At 48.7% G+C, this 22,137-nt stretch overlaps 1 protein-coding gene across 5 annotated transcripts in view; it reads right to left on the bottom strand.

Annotated features, from left to right (window-relative positions):
• The window catches only part of SLC8A1 (solute carrier family 8 member A1), a 128,321-nt gene that overhangs the window by 103,277 nt on the left and 2,907 nt on the right, over nucleotides 1-22,137 (bottom strand). For 2 of the 5 annotated variants that reach the window (XM_064647727.1, XM_064647725.1), the window contains exons 1-2: nucleotides 20,856-21,189; nucleotides 8,677-10,506 (exon numbers count right to left, since the gene is read on the bottom strand). In XM_064647727.1, coding sequence (XP_064503797.1) covers nucleotides 8,677-10,499 — 1,823 coding nt within the window. In that variant the 5' untranslated portion in view covers nucleotides 10,500-10,506; nucleotides 20,856-21,189. Of the gene's footprint in view, nucleotides 1-8,676; nucleotides 10,507-19,864; nucleotides 19,972-20,855; nucleotides 21,190-22,137 lie in introns of those variants that run through there. The other 3 variants (XM_064647726.1, XM_064647724.1, XM_064647723.1) reach the window with 3 other exon arrangements.

The raw sequence follows: 22,137 nt of genomic DNA, 5'->3' as shown, positions 1-22,137 counted from the left end.
TGCCCAGGGCATTAATACTGACTTTGTTTACATTATTTTTACCCTATGCAGGGGCGATATCTTATTCCCCTAGGTTCTGTCACATACCCAGGCTAAGCTGAGGAGGAAGATAAATTTCCATAACCAAACCTAAAGTGTGAATGGAAATCTACTGCACCAAGCAAACACTTGGTTCCTATGCAGACTCTGGTGCCAGGTAAAACCTGCTCCCTACCTGCTTGATCCAAAGTAACAAGTTTTGTCTCAGATCAAGGCTCCTCTTCTCAATGAAACCAGGGCGTCTCTCCCCTGCTCACTGCAGCTCGATTCATTCCAGACTCCCTGCAGAACTGAGTTTTTTCTGCCTTATATGCTGTGACAGGGCTGTGAATTTGTGTGAGAGCTGTGCAGCGTGAGGACAGCAGAGCTGGGCTACACAACGGCATTGCTGAGAGGGAAGGGAGGGCTGTGGCCGAGGGCGCACAGCTCCTCGGAGCACAATGTCCACAGTGTCCAGACAGGCGTGTTGCTTGCCCTTATCTAAAGGCATGCCAGGATAAGTCATCTGTCACAACACTGGTGAGAGCAGTGCTCAGGATGCATGAAGGTTTTGGGGCAGAAGATGGTAGAGCCACAGCCACATGACCTGCACAGAAATGGGGGGGTGCAAGCGCCAGGGGGAAGGGCAGGGATGCCTTCAGATATTGAGGAGCTGAGAGCCTGCCTGGGAAGTTTGAGGGGCTGATGAGTGTGCTAAAAGATCAATCCAAATTGTTAGCGAAGACTCAACATATAACTATTTTGTTCTTTAGGATGATGTTTACTGATAAATTAAAACACGAACACGCAAGCACATCTCAAAATGAGTTTCTTACTAGGAAGCAAGCAACCGAGTTGAGAGCAAAAGAGCTCAGAGCAAATCAATCCTTTTTTGTGCATTTGTTTTCTTCTGGACCCAATAAAAAACTTCATGTCCTTCTTATGTCCCAGCCAGTGAGACAACAGCTTTGCCACCTGGCGACAGTGCATCTGGCCCTTGGGACAAGGGTCTCTGCAGGGCGTACTGGTCTTGTGGTTGAATTAGAGCCATATTGCATGACCCCAAAATAGCACAGTGTGTGACTAGTGCACACCAGTGTTTTAACAGGAGCAAATAACCAGAGGAATCACTCAAGCCCTCCAACCTGCAAAGAAGCTTGCTGACAAGAATGCCATAAAATTTCAACCACCTCTAAAAAAACCCCACAGGTAGAGTATCTGCACTGAATTCCACTCAGTTGGTCCCCACCCCTGTTTTCAGCCACCTGAGAGATCTGCACTAGAGGACCTTCCCCTGGACAGGACTTTGCTCTGATGGGGCAGGCATATGCCATCAGTTCCATCTTTCTCCTTCCAGCACCCAATTCACAGGGATCCAGCCATACCCCCATCTTTGTTGCTGCTTTGTTTCCCATTGCCAGACACATTTTATTGTTACTTTGATTGTGTAGGAAGGAGTCCAGACATTATGGAAATGGAGCCATATAGGGACTGGATGGAGGAGGCCCATGCTGGTTACCCTCACTTACACAGCAGTGCGAATATTTTCTCTCTTACACTAAGATATTTTTAAAACGGAGAATGCCGTTATTATTTGTTGTCACCCAGGATCCAGCATTGCCATTCTTGGAAACCAGCACAAAGCCTCAAATGTCATTGTCAGAAACTTCATTAGTATAGTTTTTGATATCTCCCAAGATGTCCTCAGGCTAAATGGCATTTATGACTTGGAGAGGGCTGACCTTAACTCCAGCCATGCCCAAGACTGCAAAAAAGAGAACATACCCAGTAGTACCAGCACAGCGAGGCCGTGCACCCAGCATTGCAAACACTGTGGCTGTGAAAGACTGTTAATCAACGCTCCTCATCTGAGAGTACTGAAGAAACACAGGTGGTTTGGCAAGACCAGACTGAAGGTTAAGCTAAAACCGTTATCCTATGGCGCTGGAGAACGGGGAAAGGAGCAGAGAGAAGGCATAGGATAGGTGACTTTTCCCTTGCATGGCAGTGATTTGCATGTCCTTGCTAGTGAACACATGATTTTGTCCCTGGTGTGAGCAATGCCAGTAGAGACATATACAAGCCAGATCCAGGCATGGAAGACTGTGCATCGCCTCTGGTAGGCCTGCCTGACAAGGGCAGAGCAACATCGCATCCCCCTGTCAGCAGAGAGCTGCCTGATCGTGCTCTATCTGCCTGCAGCATGTGGGATGATGCCTCTGGGCTCAGCCTCTCCCTCTGAGGAGGGTCTGCTTCCGACTCAGTCAGTTGTCTGGCAGGTCCAGCTTCTCTCTGTTTGGTTTTGGATAACAGCAGATGTTTCTCTGCCCATCTGCTTGGATGCTGTCTGTGGTCAGCTGTCTGCTTTTTGTTCTGTCACTCTCGTTTTAAGCCCACAAATTCAGCCCTGCTGCTGCAAGAATACTGAGTGCCATCCACTGAGTTCAAACCCGAGGGCAAACTGACAGAGGAAAGAGGTCTATTCCCAAGCCAGATGCACAACTTGAGCTGCACTTGCATCAGGATCCCGTGTACTAATGAATTACCTCTCCCTGTTCAAGGTTTTGCCACAGCAATGGATCCCATGTGCACATGAGGGAGAGGGGCGGATGACGGCTCTGTTGACAAAACCTGAATATCACTGCTGGTGCCAATGCTGCTGCCAGCAGTGCTCAAGCACACGCCAGGGAAAGAAGGGTCTGCAAAGGGGGACAGGACTTCTTCTATCCCCCATTCTTGTCTCCCCAGCAAGGAGCTGTGCAGCAGTGCTTCGCTCCAAGAAAACTTTCCCATGCCAACAGGCTTTGCTAGGGTTGTTGTTTTAATTTTTAAAACAAGCCTAGATCCTGCGTTTTAGAAATTACTACAATGCATTTAATAGGTAGCCTTTTCATAAAGGAGCACAGCGGATGTGTACACAGGCCCTGATGAAGCTAATAACTACCTCTCAATGGCTTTCAGGGAGTTATTACATATTTAAGATCCAAGCTCCCTTAATCAACCACAGAGATGCAGCTGGCAGCAGTAAATTGCCAACAACAGTTCATTACAAATAAGGAAACATTGGTTTTTCAAGGACAAAAACTGTGTCAGTTGTTCAGAGAGAGCTAACCACTCTTGTCCTCACCCTTCTCCCCCGCCTCATTCACCCCCAGTGATGTACTGGCACAACTTGCTTCATCCAGTGACACAACTCTGCTGCCTAAGCCCCTCCACAGGACACATCACCAAATCAAGTTCCTAGATTTCCTGACTTATTTGGGCAAACAGCACAGTCTGCAGCATCCCATGCTCACCCTCCCCAAGCACACCACAGGCAGGACTTCTCCTACGACACCATCATGACATGCGACAGGAGCAGACCCACTGGCTCTTGCTCCAGGGAGCAGAGGACCAGACCAAGCCATGAGATGCTTGGAGACACAGCTGCAAGTACATGCTTCACAGGCTTGAGACCTGTCTTGGGCACAGCACAGCGGGTTCACACCTCATTTCCTTGATGCCTCCTAACAGAACTGTGTGGGGTTGTCCACGCAGTTTAAGAGATATGCCCATGGCTGGGAGATATTAAGTCAGGTTCAGGAAAGACTAAACATTGTTTGAATTAAGAGGAGAAAAAGAAAAGACAGCCCTGTTATAGCTGCATCTTCCCTTCTTAAGAAGGAACAACCAACTTTTGGCCTTCAGGAACCAAAGCAAAGATTCATTTCAGACCCAGTGAATTTTCTTCCTCAAAACTCCCCTGGAAAGGGAAACAGGCCCCCATGCCATGCCCCACCCTGGAGCAACATACCTAATCAGACCCCTGCTGTGGGCCACAGCCAGGGCCACCTTCCATAATCTGGACTTCTACTGGGTTGACCAGGAGCACTGGGTGCTCCTGCCAAAGATTCAAGCACTAGATCCAGGTGGCCATATTTGTACTGCCTGCAAATCCCACTGGGACAGGCAAGACTTCCAGTGGTGAGGGGAAAACACTCTCTAAACCCCAAGCTGGGCTCTGGAAGTAGGCCAAGTAAGAGTTTAATCTTTGTTTGGTCTCTTTTGATATCTCACACTGTGCTGCCAGATATTAACCCTATGCAAGTTGGCGCTGTTCAGTGAGGGGATGCACATTGGTCCAGCCAAACAAAGTGGGACCACAGAGAGCAGGAGAATGTGCCCAACAATGAAACCTTCAAAGGGGAATGTTTGTTTGCTTCCCCTTCAGGCTGGTTTACAGCTGTGTCTCTGCCACAGCAGAAGACACCCTGCTCTTCAACTGCATCCTACTGCAAGGTTGCCCATGCTGAAGGCTTTATTTTTTTTCTCTGAAGTTGCAGGCTGTAGGTGCAAAACTGACATAGAGGGGTCCCAGGGCTGAGTCAGGATATTGCTTTTGCTGTTTCTTTAGAAATACTTCACCCAACTTCTTTTGGAAAAGAAAAGGGGTACTTAAAAAAGCAGTACCACTTGGTTCCCCTCCTGCCACAATCTATATTTACTGACATTGATGTTTTTAAAGGGCTCTTGGGAGCTATGTGATTTCTGGGGACACTTTCCCTAAAAAAATCAGAGGATTTAGCTGGTGTTTTTGTCTCTCTTAGCATTCAACTCCTAGATTTATGCTTCCAGAGAAATACCGAAGCTGACTTGGGCAAGTCAGATTCAGTGGGCATCTCTGTCACTTCCTAAGCCTGCACCAGACATCTCTTATAAAAACAGCTAAACTGTATACTACGAACCGTGAGATAATTTGACATAAGATTTTCCAAGCATTTACAGGTGTGAATGCATTGGTGAAATACAAGTTTGATTGGTTGTCCACATAACTGTATGTGCCATCTTCCTCACTGACATTAATGCAGTAAAAACTTTTCTTTTAGTGTGGTGTGGGCAGACATCTGGAACACAGATTGTAATAGATCTCTAGTTATCTCTGAACGTTACCTCTAAAAAAAATTACAATTTTTTGAATACGAAAGAACACACTGTTTCCATATAGCTTTGCAGTCACCTCTGGAAGAGGTACCCCTCCTGATGCTCCAAGATAGAAAGGAGAAGAACTGATGGGATATCAGCTGAGAGGAGTGCTTCCTTCTCTAATATAGGAAACTGGACTTCTTTTGAATTATTTACCATTCACTCAGGAGATAAAAATAGCCTGGCTAGATGAACCAGGGACCTCTTCTATGATCACAATAGCTGTAGTAGTCGAGTGGACAGGAAGAGCCTACAACTACACATCTCCATGTTCTCATCGAGAAAGCTTTAGTTGTTAATGGAGACGCAAGACAAGGCTGGAATCACCTTGTTGAGGATGGTCCCAGACGGAAGGCTCTCTCTTACACTTTAAATCATACTACCTTGTCCTACAGCAATGTCTCAGAGCCCCAGGGACCAGTGCAGCACCACAGAGACTGACCTTGCTGAACCCCAGTCAAACATCTTAAGCTTTCCCACACAGTTTGAACAATTTGTCATGAAAACACAGGTAACCCCTTTGCAAAATGCATTTAAATGCTGTTTCTTTCACTTGGTAATATGCATCCACTGAACACAAAAGCTGTGTTTCAGGAACAAGGAGCAGAAAAGCATCACTCCAAGAGGCATAGCTGGGATAAAATGTTCCACAGGAGAACCAGCATCTTCTCCACTACATATCTTTTTTGGTAGCCTCAGAATGAGATGTTTGTTTAAACAAATGAAGTAGCATGGCTTCAGCAGTTAAACAGCTATTTTGTGTACTCTGGGAAGGGGGACATCAACAGACTGCCAAATGGGAAAGTCTCTCTGGACACTGCAAACAAACAACAAATTACGTAATTAGGCTTTTTTGGAACCAGAGGAAGGTCTCCAGAAGATCAGGGTCCTTCCAGCGCTTTCTAATTTTACTGGGACTTACCAGCAAGCCAGCCTTCTAATAATAGAGGCTTGCGAATGCTTTTCTTTTATCTTTGTGTCTCCCGGTACTGCCCTACCTTTGTTATTAGTGCCCCAGAAAAACACATCTTACTCAATTTTACCGAGCTGATTGATACAGACCTGAATGGCAGAGCTGAAGAGGCACTAAAGACCTTTAGAAAGGGCAGCAAAGACATCTCTTGGCCACCAGAGCACGGGAAAACCTGAAATTTTAGAACTCTGTTGAATCCAATGTGCTAGGGAATTGCACCATTCTACATAACTGTGATTTAGCTAAAGCACGGCACTATCAAGCAATGACAGAGTAAACAGGCTGTAGCTCTATAATCCACATATTGTGCTAGCATATCTTCTTTATTACCATTGGAGCAAATTCTTCCAAGGGAGGATGGCTGTAAGCAGCAGCTCAGTGTCAGGACCACTCAGCCTCTGTGCTGCAGGGCTGCCCTAAATTTGTGCCCAAGAAAACATGGCCCTGCAGGAAATCTTCTGCAAGTCAGATTGTACCATCCAACACCTGAACATGGACTGTAGCACCTAAGTTTTAGACTAGTATCTACTGCCTTTCAGATACAGATTGGAATATGTACTATGAGTTTCATTCTGTGCATGACCTCTCCCACCTGAATGCAGAAAGCCCTTTAGTCAATACCTGGCCCTGCAGTCACCATCTCCTTATGCACCATTCCCCAAGCATCTGTACCACACTGTGAACTCCTAAAATGGTGCTTCCTATGTATCGTCCCTCCCTGTGATTACAGGGAGAGACAGTTCAAAGGCAATAGAGATATGATGGCATCTGCACAGAAAAAAACACACTGAAGTTTCTAAGAAAACTGTTTTCCCCTGTTTTGTGCCTGCAGTGCACATTCTGACAGCCAGTAAAAAGAGGAAGGAGGAGGCTTGCTGCCCTGCTGAGGGCACACCAGCACACCCCAGGAGGCCAGGCAGCAGACCCAACAGGATGTGGTCAGCTCATTTCCAGCACACCCCTTGGTTACTGCCCTGTTGGCAAAAGTCAGCAGTGGAGAGTGTAGTGGAGGGAAAGCCACCACCAGAGGCAGTAGGCACAGCAGTGCCAGGGAGAAGGCATCACCATCTCACTGCACAACCCCACATCACAGACTGAGCACCAACAGACAGCACGGACATGGGTCTTGGATGAAGGACAGCACAGAGATCCTAACCAGAGTGGTGGATACAAGATAAGGGGGAGTCCCAGCCCCTCTGAGCACAGTTGCAGAGCCTGTGTGTTTGGCCTGCCATGTAAACATGTCACATCCCATGGGAACTGAGAACAAATGTCAAAATCTAACTACTAGTAACCCAGTTTTGCTAGTGCTGAGTGACCTGGATAAAAACTAAAGAGCCTTTGGGAGATATCCTTATAGCCTAGTTCATTGCATCTCTGCAGACAACTCCCTGCTTCTCCCCAAATGGGAAAAAATATAATCAAATAACTGCATTCCTCTTACTACAGTTATCATTCAGGAACCAAGAAGTATGTGCTCTTGACCCTTGTGTGAGCAACAAGCATGTTCTGGCCTCCAGATTGCTGGAGCTCTGAACTTCTTGCTCAGTTTTTCCTGAGAAGTCAAAATGCCAACTGGTATAAATCCTTTTTTCTCCCTCTTACTTTAAGAAGTTTTATGAAGAAGTTTTATTCTCCCTCTGCACACACAGCAGATACAGGTAACAGACAGAACACAAAGACCGCTCTTGGCACTCGTCATGGGTCTGTCTCAGCTCCCAAGAGACCAGTGGTATAATACATAACAGTCAAGCCAACAGTTAGCTCTTCTCCAACACAGCAGTGCCCTTTATCAGTGACTGCTTTAAGTTCTATGCGGTGGTTTTGTGCTACAGAGATAAGTCCCTGTTGGCAGGGATTGATCTGCAAACACAGACTTTACTGTAGGAACAGCCTCAGGCTGGAATAACAGGACTCCTAATGCCTGCTCCTCCCAGAACACCAGGTGGGCAAGGAAATGTCTTCATGACATACCAAAGGATAGACGTTTTCTACCATGATTTATTGAGCTAGTTTATATTCTCCACATAATGTAATAAGGCTACAGCACTACTAATTTTTTCACCATCCACACAGCAACACTTTGGAGTAGCCTCCAACAGCTTTCAGCCTCTTTTTCACTTTCAAGCAGCCAAATGTGGTTGCAGTTGCATCCTAACCATGTGACTTCCCTACATGACAACATTTTTTCAAGACATGTATTGGACAATGACCCAGGCCTACAGCCTTTAGAAGAGGAGGAGGTAAAGTGGCCTTCAACAAAGCCCTGAGCAGTAGAACAGACTGTGGCCCAGTCCCGGATGACATGACCCTCAACAGGAAAGAGGAAGTAGGTACCACAATTCATACGTTCAGTTTAAGCCCTTCGCAAGACAGGTCCTTGTGACTGGGTGGTCACAGGTATCTTGGTTTTGTTCTCTGCTCCACTGCAGAGCTGAGGCTATAGAGCTCTGCTCAGCACGTGGGTACGGTGCAGGAGGTTGGGCTCCCACATCAGTTCCACCTCCCTGGTGCTGAATGCTGGAGTGCCCATGACCAGGCACTCTCCGGCCTGTTAGCAAGGCAGGAACACAGCATTTCAGGTTCCCCAAAGCACATATGGCCATTCATGGTTTACTGCAATATGCTGGCACCTGAACACCTCTAGTGCAGCTCTGGGAGCCAAGTGCATTTTATTTCTGGACAAACAGAGACTGTAGGGAATAAGTAAAACCTTCACTTACACTATCTCATCGTTCTGGAACTCCAGCTCCCCACAGGTGTCTTCAAAGTCCTCTCCTCCACCTTTGGCTGAGCCTTCAATGGTTTTGTAGGGCACAATAACATTTCCTCGTGCACCAGAGGTTCGCAACACTTTCACTTCCATGGTTCCTACACTTTCACTGATGTGAGTTACTGGCTCCTCAAAGGTGAAGATACCAGCGTGGTCATCGTCAAAAATGGTGACAGTGGCAGTAGATGGTGATCCCAAGCAGGCAAGTGTTGAGACACGACTGGCCTCAAGAACGCCCTCATCCGAGGGCTCAGTGCTCACACGGACGTTGCTGAGATGTACCAGGAAGTTCTCATCCTCCTCAAATATGTCATCATCGATTATGCCAACACGGATTTCCTTCTGGGTCTCTCCAGGCTTGAAGACCACTGTCCCTTCAGTGAACTCGTAGTCGGAGCCGGCATTAGCCGTCCCGTCCTCTGTCCGGAAGTCAACGTACACTGTGTTAGTCAAGTCACCTCCCCGGCGAATGATGGTCAGGGCCACAGTGCCACAGTTCTCCAAACACTGGTAGGTACCCTGCTCAAAATAGAGCTTGCTGATGGGATCATTTTCCGTCACCTCACTGTTGACCTCATGCATGCTGACGGCTTTGCGGGCCTGGTCTGCAGCATGTCTCTTCAAGATGTTGCCAGCTCCGGTCATGAGCCGAGTGGCCTGGATGCGGTAAAAGGCCCTGCTCTTCTGTTGCTGGCTCAGGACCTGGTAGTTGGCCAACTCAATAAGCTGTTCAATTTCCTTGTCTGGGTGCTTTTGTTTCAGCTCCTTCAGGATCCGAGCCATTTCCCTTCTGGCTTCCTCATCATCCTGGTCTTTCTCATCCACTTCCAACACCAGTGTCCCATCCAAAAAGTTCTCCACATGAGAATTAGCAACCTTTCCGTCCATCTCGATATCAGCTTTGGAGGAGGGCCGGTCACCCTCATGCTCTATGATCATACCTCTCTGCTTGCCAGCTCGGTATTTCTTGTAGACGTACTTGTAAAACAAAAGCCTCCTGTCAGCTATCCAGGCAAACACCACACAGATGGGGAAGAAGAAGAAGGTGAGCAAGCCTTCCCAAACCTCCACAATCCCAGGTGAAGACACAGATAAAATAATGTAAAGCCAAGTATAGGCAAAGATGCTCCAGGCCGCCGTTACAAAAAACACTCGCAAGTGCTTGATCTTCCTTATCTCTCCATCTGGAACCACGTACACACATATCGCAATGATGACAAACATGTTAAAGGCAGCACTTCCCACAATCGTGCTTGGCCCCAGGTCCCCTGCTGTGAAGCCATGGCCGCACACTTCGATGACGGACAGGAGGATCTCAGGGGCGGATGAGCCCAAGGCCATCAGTGTGAGATTGGAAACGGTCTCATTCCAGATCCTCACAGTGGTTTTGCTGGTCTCACCATTGGGCTTCTTGATGGTTATTTCTCGCTCTTGGGATGTAATGACTTCGATGGAGGACATGAAGCGGTCAGCTATGATAGACACTCCCAGGAACATGTACACCATTGCTACAAAATACACTGTTGCCCGAGCGATTTTGTCACCAAATGAGGGGTCTTGGGGTTCCCATATTGGTAAAATCACACCCTTTTTGCAGATGTACGAGCCAGCACACTCCTCAGTGTCATTCCCTGGCAGTTCACTGGGGCTCTCTGCATGTATGCCATCTGCATGGCAGAGCAACACCAGCACAAGGAGCTGAAAGCTCACTGGGAAGGTGGGTGGGCGAGTTACTCGTGACATGGCCACTTCCTCCGAACAGATCCCAGACATCCTCAACCTTCAGAGACAAAAGGAAAGATGCATTAAGTGAGGCCAACCAGAGATAACAGATTTTCCTCTCCAGTCTCTTTATTTCTCATTTTTCCCAAACGTATAATCAAGTTATCCTGTTACTCAAGAAGACCCATTGAATGAGCCCATTTTGTTATGATTACCGATGTTTTTCATGTAGAAATTATCTAGTTCAGTCATCTGAACAAGGGTGGATTCAGATGCTACCATTGGGATAACACCTACCCCCTTTAGCTACTATGATGTTTCTTTCTCTTTGCTGAAAGCCTGTTTGTTCAACTGCATTTTCTTGTTCCTCATCTAATTAAAGTCTATCATTCTGCTTCACAGCTGGTAGAAGTGTTTCCCATTTCAAAATTACAGTGCATTCTCTCACTGGAATTCAGGGTAAGAGCAGGAGAGGACAGAGAATCTACTATCCCCTCATCATGTTTAAAAAATATTTTTATACTTGCCATTTAGAAATCACAGTAATCCATGTATTTCACAGCCTTTTCTTGCTCCTAGTCCTCCTAAACATCTACTCCACATCAGAAATCTGCACAAAGTGAGCTCTCAAGCCCTGGCAAAACCTTATTCTTAACAGTAACTTGGTCATAAGGTGCACCAGAAGGGCAGTCTGTAATTAATGATTTTGGAGCCATTCCTTCCACAGCGCATCACTTTGCACCTTCCCAAAACTGGAAAGAGCCCCATATGCATTGAAGCCTGGCTCTCTTGGCATGCTTCGAGAGGAAACATGTCCCTGTGCTCTTTTCCCACTAGGTCAGCTTTGACGGCTTCCCCTTCAAGGGCCTTTCTCACTCCATTTACAACATCAGTCATCAGGCATGACAGCTGTACTTGCCCTTGTCCTGCCTCAGGATTTTCCAGCAATGTAGAGGAGCTGTTAAAGAGGTTTGCAGTTAGTTAACAGTGCATAAACCGACAGAACAGATGCCTTTAAGTACAAAGAGATGCTTAGTGCAAAAACCCGAGCATGCTCAGTGTTACATTCTCAATTTTACTAGCCAATAAAAGCCAGATCCCTAGTTATTAAAGCTATATTTTCTCCTCAAGGAGAGCCTTTGCTATACTATGCTTCTCCTGTCCAAGTTAATTTAATCACACAGTGCTTAAAATGTTTCTATGAAGAGAGGAAAATGAGTACATCGATATCCTGACTTTGCTGGGAAATACAAAAAGCTGAATTGGTTTTGCTCATAAAAAACTCACACTCCTGAAAGGAAAAAAAAATGTTCAGCCATGAAAGGTTTTAACTTCTAAGAGAAAGATCTCATTTCCAGGCCCATATCAGAGATGGGACACAAGCAAGAGACATAGTCAATGCCTCCTCAAGTACAGTCTTCGCAGCGCCTGGCAGGTCTCACTCTACCATTTGCCATCTGCCTGGTCTCCAGCAAAAACACACCAGGTCTGACAGCTCACAGCTGCATGCACTGGGAGACACAGACCAACCCATTCACACTAAAGGTGGCACCCAGTGACAGCATCCCAGCTGTCATCCGGGCCCAGTCATAGTGATTGGGACCTAAATGGGATGGCTAAGAATACCTTCCCTCTTCCTTCTGAAAGAGGTCTTGTTTCACAGCACAGCTGGGACTCAGGCTGCCTCTCCAGCCACAGAACAGGCTACACATGCTGCATTGCTGACTGCAATAGTGCAGGCAGGCATTCCTGAGGAGAAGCATTTACCCCCCTAAACAGGAACACACCAACACCTCCTTGAAGAAAAGCACCTGGTCAACCACCACCCATCTCCTTCTCCCCCATGACAAATCACCCCTCCTTGTTAGGGCAGGGGCATATTATACAGAGACAAGGCTGTGCACAAGTGAACACCTGACTGGAGGAAGCAATAGGTAGCATCCTGCACCCATGTTATGGGGTCTACTCCAAAAGAGACACTGTAATGATGGATTCTCCTCTGTTTGCTTTTATTTATGGATACTGTAGTAGGATTATTGGTCTGGAAGAATAATACTGAGAATTTATCAAGGCAGTTTCATATAAATGACATTTTCTCACCAGGAACTGTTGGTCTGCCTCCAACCCCCGCTCCACAGCTTTGTAATTAAGAAAAGAAAAAGATACATAGTGGAGGAAATGAGCAAGTCAGAGAGCTGGGTGATAAGAACAGATAAGATGAACAAGAAAAAGCAAATCTCTTGTAGGAAGATAGATTTAAAAGAAAGTTGTTTGTGTTGGAAATCCTGCTAATGCTACAAAAAAGTTCTTACTGCTGGATCAGAAGCCCTGAACATTGTACCCCTGATCACAGCCCCTTGGTGCCTTCCACTTTCCCAAATGCAAACTGTAGCCACTGCTTACAAAAGTGAAGTAAAAAAAATGAAAACATTATGTTTGTAAAGAAGAGTACCTTGTTGCAGGCCATTCAGCAGATAGCTAAGTTGAAACAGATGTGCATTCATGGTCATTGAAGTTTAGCTGAAGCATGAATTAGTCACCCAACATCTGTACTCCTGTGTTTCACACTGCTCCAAACCAAATCACAGAGACATTTGATAAAGGGGCTGTCAAAACACAGGCTGACTTGGTACCTACTCTGTTTATCCCAGATAGCTCGTAAGTGTAGTTTAGTTTCCTTTTTAAATATGTAGGCTTAAAAAAATTCATTGTGGGCATAAGATATTACTCAGGTGCATGGTTCTTCACCCTCTCCTTCTAAAGGCTAGTAGTTTCTTCAAAAAACTCAAGAGCATCCACCTGCCCTTGTTCAGTTAATATTTCTCCCTGTGGCAAGTCATATCCCTGCACATGTACAATTATTCAGAGCAATCAGGCATTGTGAAATCCCCTTGGCAAGAAGAGAAAACAGATGGTTCTAGAAAAAATATTATGCTTTGGGTCACTGATTTAGGTCATAGGAGAGTCCCATCACACTTTGGACCAAGTCTACAATCTCAAAAGGATTTGGGCACTGGAAGTCTCATCCAGAAAAAAAGACATGCATGAAATCAAATTAATAAGTCATTTGAACTTTATTTGCCATGTTCTTCCCTTTTAAACATTCTAATCCAAGGTGGTTTGGGGTTTGTTTTTTTCTATTTGGTTGGTGGTTTTAAATCAAGTCCCATATTATGCTAAACAGGAGGAAAAAGGCCTAGAGGTTTGCATCTGAGCAGTCCATCTTTCTGGCATTTTCAACCAGCATGTCACATACAAACAATATTTTTCCCTCAGATGGCAGAAGGTAAGAAATGTGGAACTTTTTTGGAGATCTCAGAGGGACAAGAAATGGCCGGAGCTTTGGAAGAGAAACCCATCGGCCGCATCAACGTGCCTTCTTTGAGCAGCAGTAGCGTCCCCCAACTCTCTGCTGTACTTTCTCCAGCATTTTGTGGTGTGGTCATCAAACAAGACTATCTGGTGACATACTATCACCAGCTTTCCTACTTAAACCAATTCACAGTGAGACTCAGGAATTAGGGAGGGCTAGAAAATGCTTGTCCACAACATGCTAGTTACACACATGCAACCAGAGTCGGACACTCAAAATATCTCTGAGAAACAGCTGCTATTAAATCATCATAATTTCTTTATTTGTACAATCCAAAATAAACAGCTTGGTCCCCCAGAGATCCTCTTACTCTGCATTTGCCTAGGGTCTCAGCCCATGGTCATCACACTGCTGTAGGAATATTCCCAGACAAATCATTTACATTATTCTACAATGAGAAGCAAGGCTACTAGAAGAACAGCCCTTCCTCCAAACCCAACTTTGTTAGCTTTTCATTAAGGTGTCTCAATTGCATTTCCCATCCTGGCCATCAACAATAAAAGCAAGTGCGGGTGCTGATGTTGGCAGCCCTGGCAAACCTTGCCTGCAGTGGTGCTCGTGGCCTTGGAGGCACTACCCCAAAGCCTCTGGGATCAGATGGATCATGGCTGCACTGGGCAGAGACACAGGCTGCTCTGGAGCTCAGCGCTGGCCATAAGTGTGTGGTGAAAAATCCCAAACTACCGTCCTGGGCCAGCACAGCCCTGCCCATAGGCACTGCCTGATGCTCAGGGTCAGCACCCAGAGCCCTTTTTACTACTGCAGGAGTGGAACTGCCCTGGGGTTGCTGGAGAGCTTTAAGGGAAAGCTAGAGCTAGCCAGGAGAGATAGAGCCCAACCTGGGTTCTCCTGAAGTTGCAGCTGAGCCCCTTCCCTTTTGCAACAAGCTCCCCAGGGGTGCCAGCAGGCCACTTTGCACAGTCAGGGAGAAAAGCCCATGAGAGCATGGCAAGCTCAGTTTAGATGTAGCTCCCGGGCCAAGGGACGTTGGTCCAGCCTTTATTCCAACCTTGGTGTTGCGAAACACCAGGAGGGCAGTTGTTGTTTACAGCAGGGCTAGGAGGGTTGCAGAGATACTTGCCTCCCTGCATGACAAGGGAGCTCTAGGTTTTACAAATTGGTAGGAGAGAGCTCATGTTGCCAGCTCATGCTCCTGCCCCCCAGCTCAGGAGCTGCCAGACAGGGAGGAAACAGCCTTTTAGACTCTGCTCTGACAGCTTTGCTCCTTCAGGCCGGCTTGTCGCTGCATGCAAAGTGAGCCTGAAAGCTGCTCTGCATTTAAACAAAGCACAGCTTTTGCTTTGCTGCAGCCCCCCAAAAGTCCCATCTCCATTGGGGCATTTCAGCCTTAAAATATCCACCTTAAGACCCTTCCTGTTATTTTCCTACACCTTTGTATCACACACAGGTCTATGACCATCTGCAACACACTGGAAGCACTGTTATTTTTAAAGAGTACTGAAAAAACACTGCTAATCTAGACACTTTAATTACAGAAGGATTGGGCAAGGAAGAAAATGGCCTAGGCTCACAAGGAATGAGTGGCCACACAAAGAGAGACTGAGAGACTTTCCATGGAGAAATTTTTCCCAGCATTCAATAGAAAACCTGTACAGAGCAGCTGTAACACAGCAGTGTTCGCACCATTACAGCCACTGCCGATGCTACCCAACGGTGCCTACCCCACTGTGACATCAGCTTCATAATAAACATCACTACTGTGGATTTACTGGCGGCTTGTATGGAAGAAGGTGTCCTCACAGCTGTGTCACTGGTGTACAGAAGGTTGGAGCAGCACCCTCTCCCCACAGGGTGCCTGGTCACTTGCTGGGGGCCAGCAGAAAGTTTGCTGTTCACATAGTGGCTGCTTTTCAGCATGATGTGGGAACACAACCAGGAGCATGCTGCAACACTATAGAGACTCCCAGACAGCCCTTCCACATCCCATAGTCAGAGACAGAGAAGACCTTTTCCTAGTGAGAGTGCACTGCTGCAGAGAGATAGAGAAGGCAGCTCGAACCATCCTTTGCTGGGGCAGGAGAAAGACAGTCTCCCTTCAGCCAGAGAGGCCAAAAACTGATGAAGAAGCAGCTAGTAGTTACTGCAAGGCACAGACAGCCTGTAAGCTAGAGAAAGACAGCATCAAAGCAAGTTAGCTGCTCACTTTCCTGCCACTGTCCCTGGGTAAAAGACATCAAGCCCCAAAAAGGCAGGCTCTCCTGGCCAACAAGTGTTCCCCTCCCTGCCATGCCCTATGCTCCTACCCCATGGCCAGACCTGACATCTCCAAGTTGCAGGACCCCTTTCCCAGCTTCTCTTGCAGCAGACCAGCACTTAAAGAGTCTACTGCAAGTAATAACCAGAATTCCCAGGAGAAAGCACTGCATACCTTGCCTCCACACATGGGACTTACACCCACTGCCCCATCTCCGGAGGGCTAGTAAACCCCTCCTCTCCTGCTGGCCCTTCCTGGCCCTGCTGAAGCCTGTACACTGTGCCTCATTGAAAGTAGCAATCTGCTTTAAAGCAGGCATCTTGGGCAAAGCCTGTACTAAGAAAAGACATGACTGTAGGAAAGAAAAACCCCAGCAAATAAATTGTATGGTCTCTGATCATCAATCGGCAAATCAGGCAAGAGCCCAGGTCCAGCTTCCTACAGCCAAGGGACACAAAGCGGATGCCAACAGTCCTGCAAGGAGGTATGGGGTGCTTGGAGATTTGTCAAGGCAGCCACAGGCTCTGCTGGCTTCACTACTGATCTTGATGATGACCCCATGGCACAGCTTCGGTAAAACTTAGCTCCTAACAGCTGTGAGATTTAGCCATCAAGGCAGGAAAAAGACCCTACCCCCACACTGGCTGTACATCCAGGCCCATGGAGGAAGAAAGCTGCTAAGTCCAAATACTCTGTTGCCACTCAGGGCTGCACAGCGTGACGGCACTTTAAACACAGCTTGGAAAACCCTTGGCTCACTTCCCTGCTCCAGCTCTGCCTGGCTCCTGCTCCCTTCCACCCAGCTCTGCCACTCCAAAACAGGCACAGCCTGTTGGCATCCCCTGCCCATGACCCTCCAGATCTCCACATCAGGAAAATGATTTCCAGGCCATCAGCATCCTGATTGCATCAGTACAAAAACCATCAAAACCTTTCCAAATATAGTCAGAGGCACAAGCCCTCCATGGATCCGATCAAGTAAAATACACATCAGGCCACCCTGTTTTCTGTAAAGGACATTAAAAAGTAAGAATAATTATCAGTCTGCAACTGATTTTTCCAAGTATCCTATCTCTTCAATGAAGCATCCAATCTCCTCCCACAATGTCCCCAGCAACTTTCCAAAATAAACAGATAAACAGAGAAAACAAAACATCCAGAACATAAAATTTCAACCACATTGGATGAATTTGGGGGTAGCTTGCAGAGAATGAGCTTGGAAGTGTGTTAGGGAGATTACAGTCTTGCTTTTCACTCACAGAGACCAAGTGTCAAATTGTCCCTTTCCCCCATGACTCAAGATCTCAGCAATGAATACACCAGAAAATAAGAAGCAAGGGAGAAATATACTACATTTCTCTAGGGTTGTGGTTTTTTTGTTGTTGTTTGTTTGTTTGTTTAAACATCTCCCTTCCTACTTGCTGCTGTCTCCAGACCATTTCTCTATCCCCACCACCTGCCTTTGGTCTCTTCTTTATCAAGCAGCATCAGGCTCTTCCCTATGATTCCTCCTCGATTGTGAATGCCTTCCTCTCTTCCCGTGGATCTCCCTTGCTGATTTAAGCACAGTGCAGTCTGCCTGGTCTCCACGAGCCGGCTTTGAAGCTGCCTTGCCAACAGACTCCCTGTGCGATCCCAGGGCAGCCCTTTATCTCCCTGTGCTCCGTGTCTCCCTATGTAAAATGGGAAGAGCATCTCCTGAGTGCTGGGAGAATAAAACACTGCTAATAAGCCTGAGGCTCCTGAGTAGCCTGGGAAGGAAGTATCTGCCCAGAAGTGCCCCAAAGGGACCAGAAGGGAGGAATTAACAGGTTTGTTGCTTTTTTCTATGCCTGTGTCCGTTCCTACCTCTGTGACTATTTTTGCATTGGGTGTGTAGCTGTGTGTGGGTCCTCTGTGCAGCAGGATGCTCTCCTAGGCTCTGCAGGAACAGAAAGCTTCAAGGGAGCAGAGACAAATCCCCAACCCCAGCTCCCTGCGACCCTCTAGGGATGAAGAGCTGGGAGGCATCCATGGGAATGTGTTGACCTGTGATTCGGACATGATACTAGACAGAAGCTGGGCAGGTTAGTCTGGGCAAAGGCTCACCCTGGCATGCTTCATCCACCAGCTTCGTGACTGGCCCTGGCTGGGGAAGGGTGGTAGCACCTCCCAGCAGAGTCACCGTCCATAGGCACAGCTCTGGCACGGCTGACTCTAGAGGGAGCTGAATGCTAGCGCCGAGCAGACGCCCAGCTTTTAGACCCCCAGATCTCAGGAAAGGGAATCTAAGCCCAGGTGTGTGCCAGGCCTTTGTTACCTACCTCAAACACAAGGTTAACCACCTCTCCCTTCTCCTCAGATTCCCCCTCCTTCTCTGTCTCCCCAGGAGCTCTTTGCAGCACCAAATCTCACTTCTATTTTAGCCAGGTTTCCTTAGGAAGCCGGGCATATGAAATCACAGTTTCCACGTCTGTCTGTCTGTTCACATCGCTCCCCCCTCTTTCCAATTTCAGCTAAAATCACCAGAGGGACAGAGATAGCAGAAAAAGCCAAGTTCCTACAAGCTTCCTGAAAATAGCTGGAGAGATACCACTTATGTCCTCTGCAAGGGAAAGACTGGTCAGTGGGCTCAGCCCATACTGGATGCCAAGAGTCTCAACAGCACAGCACCCTGAGCACCCTGCAGCAGACCCAGGTGGAGCCCAGATTTGCACAGCTGTGGGCACCAGTGTCCGTGAGCTGGGAGCACATGCAGATTACAGCATGTAGAGTTGAACAGGGCTCCAGGTTCTTCCCTGTACCAGTCACAAGGAGAGCCATAGACATGTGTTGTCTATGACCAACCTGTTGGTTGGCTGTCCAGTGATGCTTGTGTCTTGGGGGTCACTGGGCTTTATTCCAGGTTCTAAGTTTCTTTGGGATGCTGGAGAACAACAGGTTTACTCCGGTAAGCCATGACAGTATCCCCTGAAAACCACAGCAGAAAACCAAATTCTGTCCTAGATGCAATGCCAGAAAATTGCAACTCTGAAAGCCCTGAGCACATCTGGACACTACAAAAGGCAGAGAAGCGGCTGTGCCTATATAACATCATTTAAGGTGATGTAGAGACTCCCAGGAGCAAGGACATAAGCCAAAGTTTGTGCCATGTCACGTACAGCAGTACCAGGAGAGAAAACCTGGTACTTAAACAGGTGAAGCCTGTTTAAGTCTCGGGAGCAATTCACAGCCAATAGATCACAAAAACCTTAGTGAAAGTGGGGGGAGAGAGAAGAAAGAAAAGTTTCATCACCTTAAAACTGTGCTACTTGGTGTTGGCATTCAGAGATGCTCGACATAAAGAGTATGTCCAACCTCCTCAGGTATCTTGAATGAAAACCCTGGTACAGAGGAAGCTTTGGCCAACGTGGCTTCCCAACACTGACTTAGGAGTTGTTTACGTCTCCAGAAAAACAGAGCTTGTGGGGTGCAAGAGGAGTCAGAAAATGCATCAGCTTTCCTGGGGAGTTGGTGGTGGGGGTTCATGGCTTGGCTGGCAGGTTATGGCTCTAGAAATGCTAGATTATTTCCCTATTTGGACTAAATGTCTGTGTTGAACAAGGGGCAAAGCTGCTATTGAAGAATCATTTGGAAGGAAAGGGGAGAAAGAAACATTTCATAGGTGCTCCCAAGGGACTACAAATGCCTTTCTTTGGTGATATCCACTTCCCCAGCCAAAGCCATATAGAACAGCTCTTTTTTTCCTGGATGCCACCATCACATCAACATGCAAGTGTCCCAACTTCCCTTTTCTAAATAAAAGTGCATCTCTCCTTTTTGTGGTAGTGACAAAAAGCACACAAATACCTAGGCAAGTGTCAGGAGAGCACTCAAAGAATCCCAGCCTCTCTCAGCCTTCACTTCCATTACCTGACTCGCAAATTTCCAACATCTGGGACTGGAGGAACATCTTCCTGTAAAGCGCAAGCAAAGAGGTCCCCTTCAATCACACACTTGCACCCACATGCCTGTGACCTTGTGGTTTTACTACAGCTTTCATTTTCAGACTCCAATTCTCCCTAGTGCTTGCTGCATTTCTGTAACATTTTGGCAGTTTGCTTTCGCCTTGGAGACAGAGCAGAGTGCGGAGTTGTTTTGCATGGCTCGGTGGGGAGGGAAGCAACAAGGCTGCGAATAAAGAATTAAACTCAAGATGACGGAAGAGCCCCAGCCATGCTTCCACCTAGACAAAGCCTACGTGATGAGCGCTGCTTAATACTAGCCCTTAATAACACATGATGCTCGATATGAAAATGGAAATTTCAGCGTGGCTGCAGGTGCCTCCGACCACTCACCTCAGGAACCGCCTCAAGGCAGGAAAAGCAGCCCTGCCTGGAGGCACGCACAGCCCCGGCCAGGCGGAGGCACCGCACCCCGCCGCGCCCGGGGGGATGCGCCCGTAAGCCCCCCGGGGAAGGGGATTTGCTCCGGCCCCCTGCCCGACCCCACCTGCCCAACAACGCCCGGCTCTTGGGGTAGGGGGGAGGCAACACCGCGCCGCAGCCGCGCCTCCCGTCGCGACATGTCGCGATTGGCCGGCGGGGGAGGGGGGCGAGCCCCATCGCCTGCCTAAAGGTGCCGTGGCTGGGTTGTAAAATACATTCTCTGGTGTGTGTGGATGTGTGAGCATCCTACCCCCGCCTCCCCATCGGCTCCCACACGGCTCCGGGTCTCCCTCCCGCCCCCCCCCCAGCCTCCCCCGGCACTCCGACGCCGGTGTAGAAAGCAGTGTCCAGGCGCCGGGGGACCCGCCGCGCTGGGCAGGGCCGGGGCGAGGGCCGGTCGGTCTCGGTCCTACCTGGCGGGGGGCAGGAGCGGGCGTCGCCGGGGCCGGATCAGCAGCGGCGGGGCATCGCGGCGGGGCGGGCGGCGGAGCCCCGGTGCGCTGCTGAGGCGCGGCGGCGGGCGGGAAGGAGAGAGGGAGGGAGGGAGGGAGGGAGAAGGGAGGAAGGAAGGGAGGGAGGGATGGAGGGATGGATGGAGGGAGCGCGCGCACACACACACACGCACACACACACGCGCGCAGCGCCCCGGGGATGCGCTCAGCCGGCCCGCCCCGCAGGCAGCCTCCCCTCCCTCCGCATCCCTCCGCCGCGATGCGCGGGCAGGGAAAGACCTCCCTCCTCCGCGGTAGCAGTTTCAGCCCTCCTCCTCGTCCCCCTGCTGCTGGAAATATTTCCCGATTTCCTCCTCGGATCGAGGGACTTTGAAAGGCAGGGCTGGCTGCGGACCCACCCCCAGCAGCCCTACCCTCCCTGCTTGGGGCAGTTCCCCAGCCCTGCCCTGCCTGCCCCCAGCCCTGCCCCTCCTGACCGGGACAGTTCCTATCCATGCCCTGCCTGACTCCAGCCCAGCCCACCCTGACCGGTCAGGTCCTGCCCGCTGTGGCTCGTCGCATCTCCCCGGCCGCCCTGCAGCCTGCCAGGGCAATCCCGAACCCATTTTCACTCTGCAGGAAGGAGCGAACCCTGGGAGAGATGGCGACAAGAGAAACACGTGTGTGTGTGCAAGGAGTGCCTTGCTGTGCCTGTCCCCGTGCCCCACAATGTTGCCCATGGTCCCTGTGGGGAGGCAGGAGGCCAGGGGACCTGGATTGGGACTCACTTCCCTATCACATCCTCAGAGTTGAGGTGTTTGCAGAGGACAGTGGGGGACATGGGGTGATAGGCAAGGAGCATGTGGGTCAGCTAGGACCTTCCTGGGAACTGCCCTCACATCTGGCAGTTTAGTCAGCCCTTAAACCCACAGACCCTCCTGTCCCCCACAGAAGGGTCACCAGCATTGGGGAGGTCCTGCAGGAAGGCAGCAGCCTGGCAGAGAAGGACTTGCTGCACCTCAGGCTGGCCCAAGTGTCCTTCCTGTGGGCAATTCCCCTTTCACCATGCCTGAATGACTCCTCCACCCTTCGCTGGCTCCAGCAAGGAGCAGATGAACCCGTTGTCCCACCCTCCAGGAAAAACTCTCTAACTTTAGGAACTTAAAATAGGACCAGAGCTAATAACTCACACACTGGTCGTTTCAAGTACCCAGTGACCTTGACTAGCCCTCTACGCCCAGATCCTCAGGTGCAACAAGAACTG

Source organism: Pseudopipra pipra, chromosome 3 (genome assembly GCF_036250125.1).
Source record: "Pseudopipra pipra isolate bDixPip1 chromosome 3, bDixPip1.hap1, whole genome shotgun sequence".
In the NCBI taxonomy this organism is placed as follows: domain Eukaryota; kingdom Metazoa; phylum Chordata; class Aves; order Passeriformes; family Pipridae; genus Pseudopipra; species Pseudopipra pipra.
Note: the sequence above shows the minus strand (reverse complement) of the source record. Positions and strands in the feature narration are given on the sequence as shown.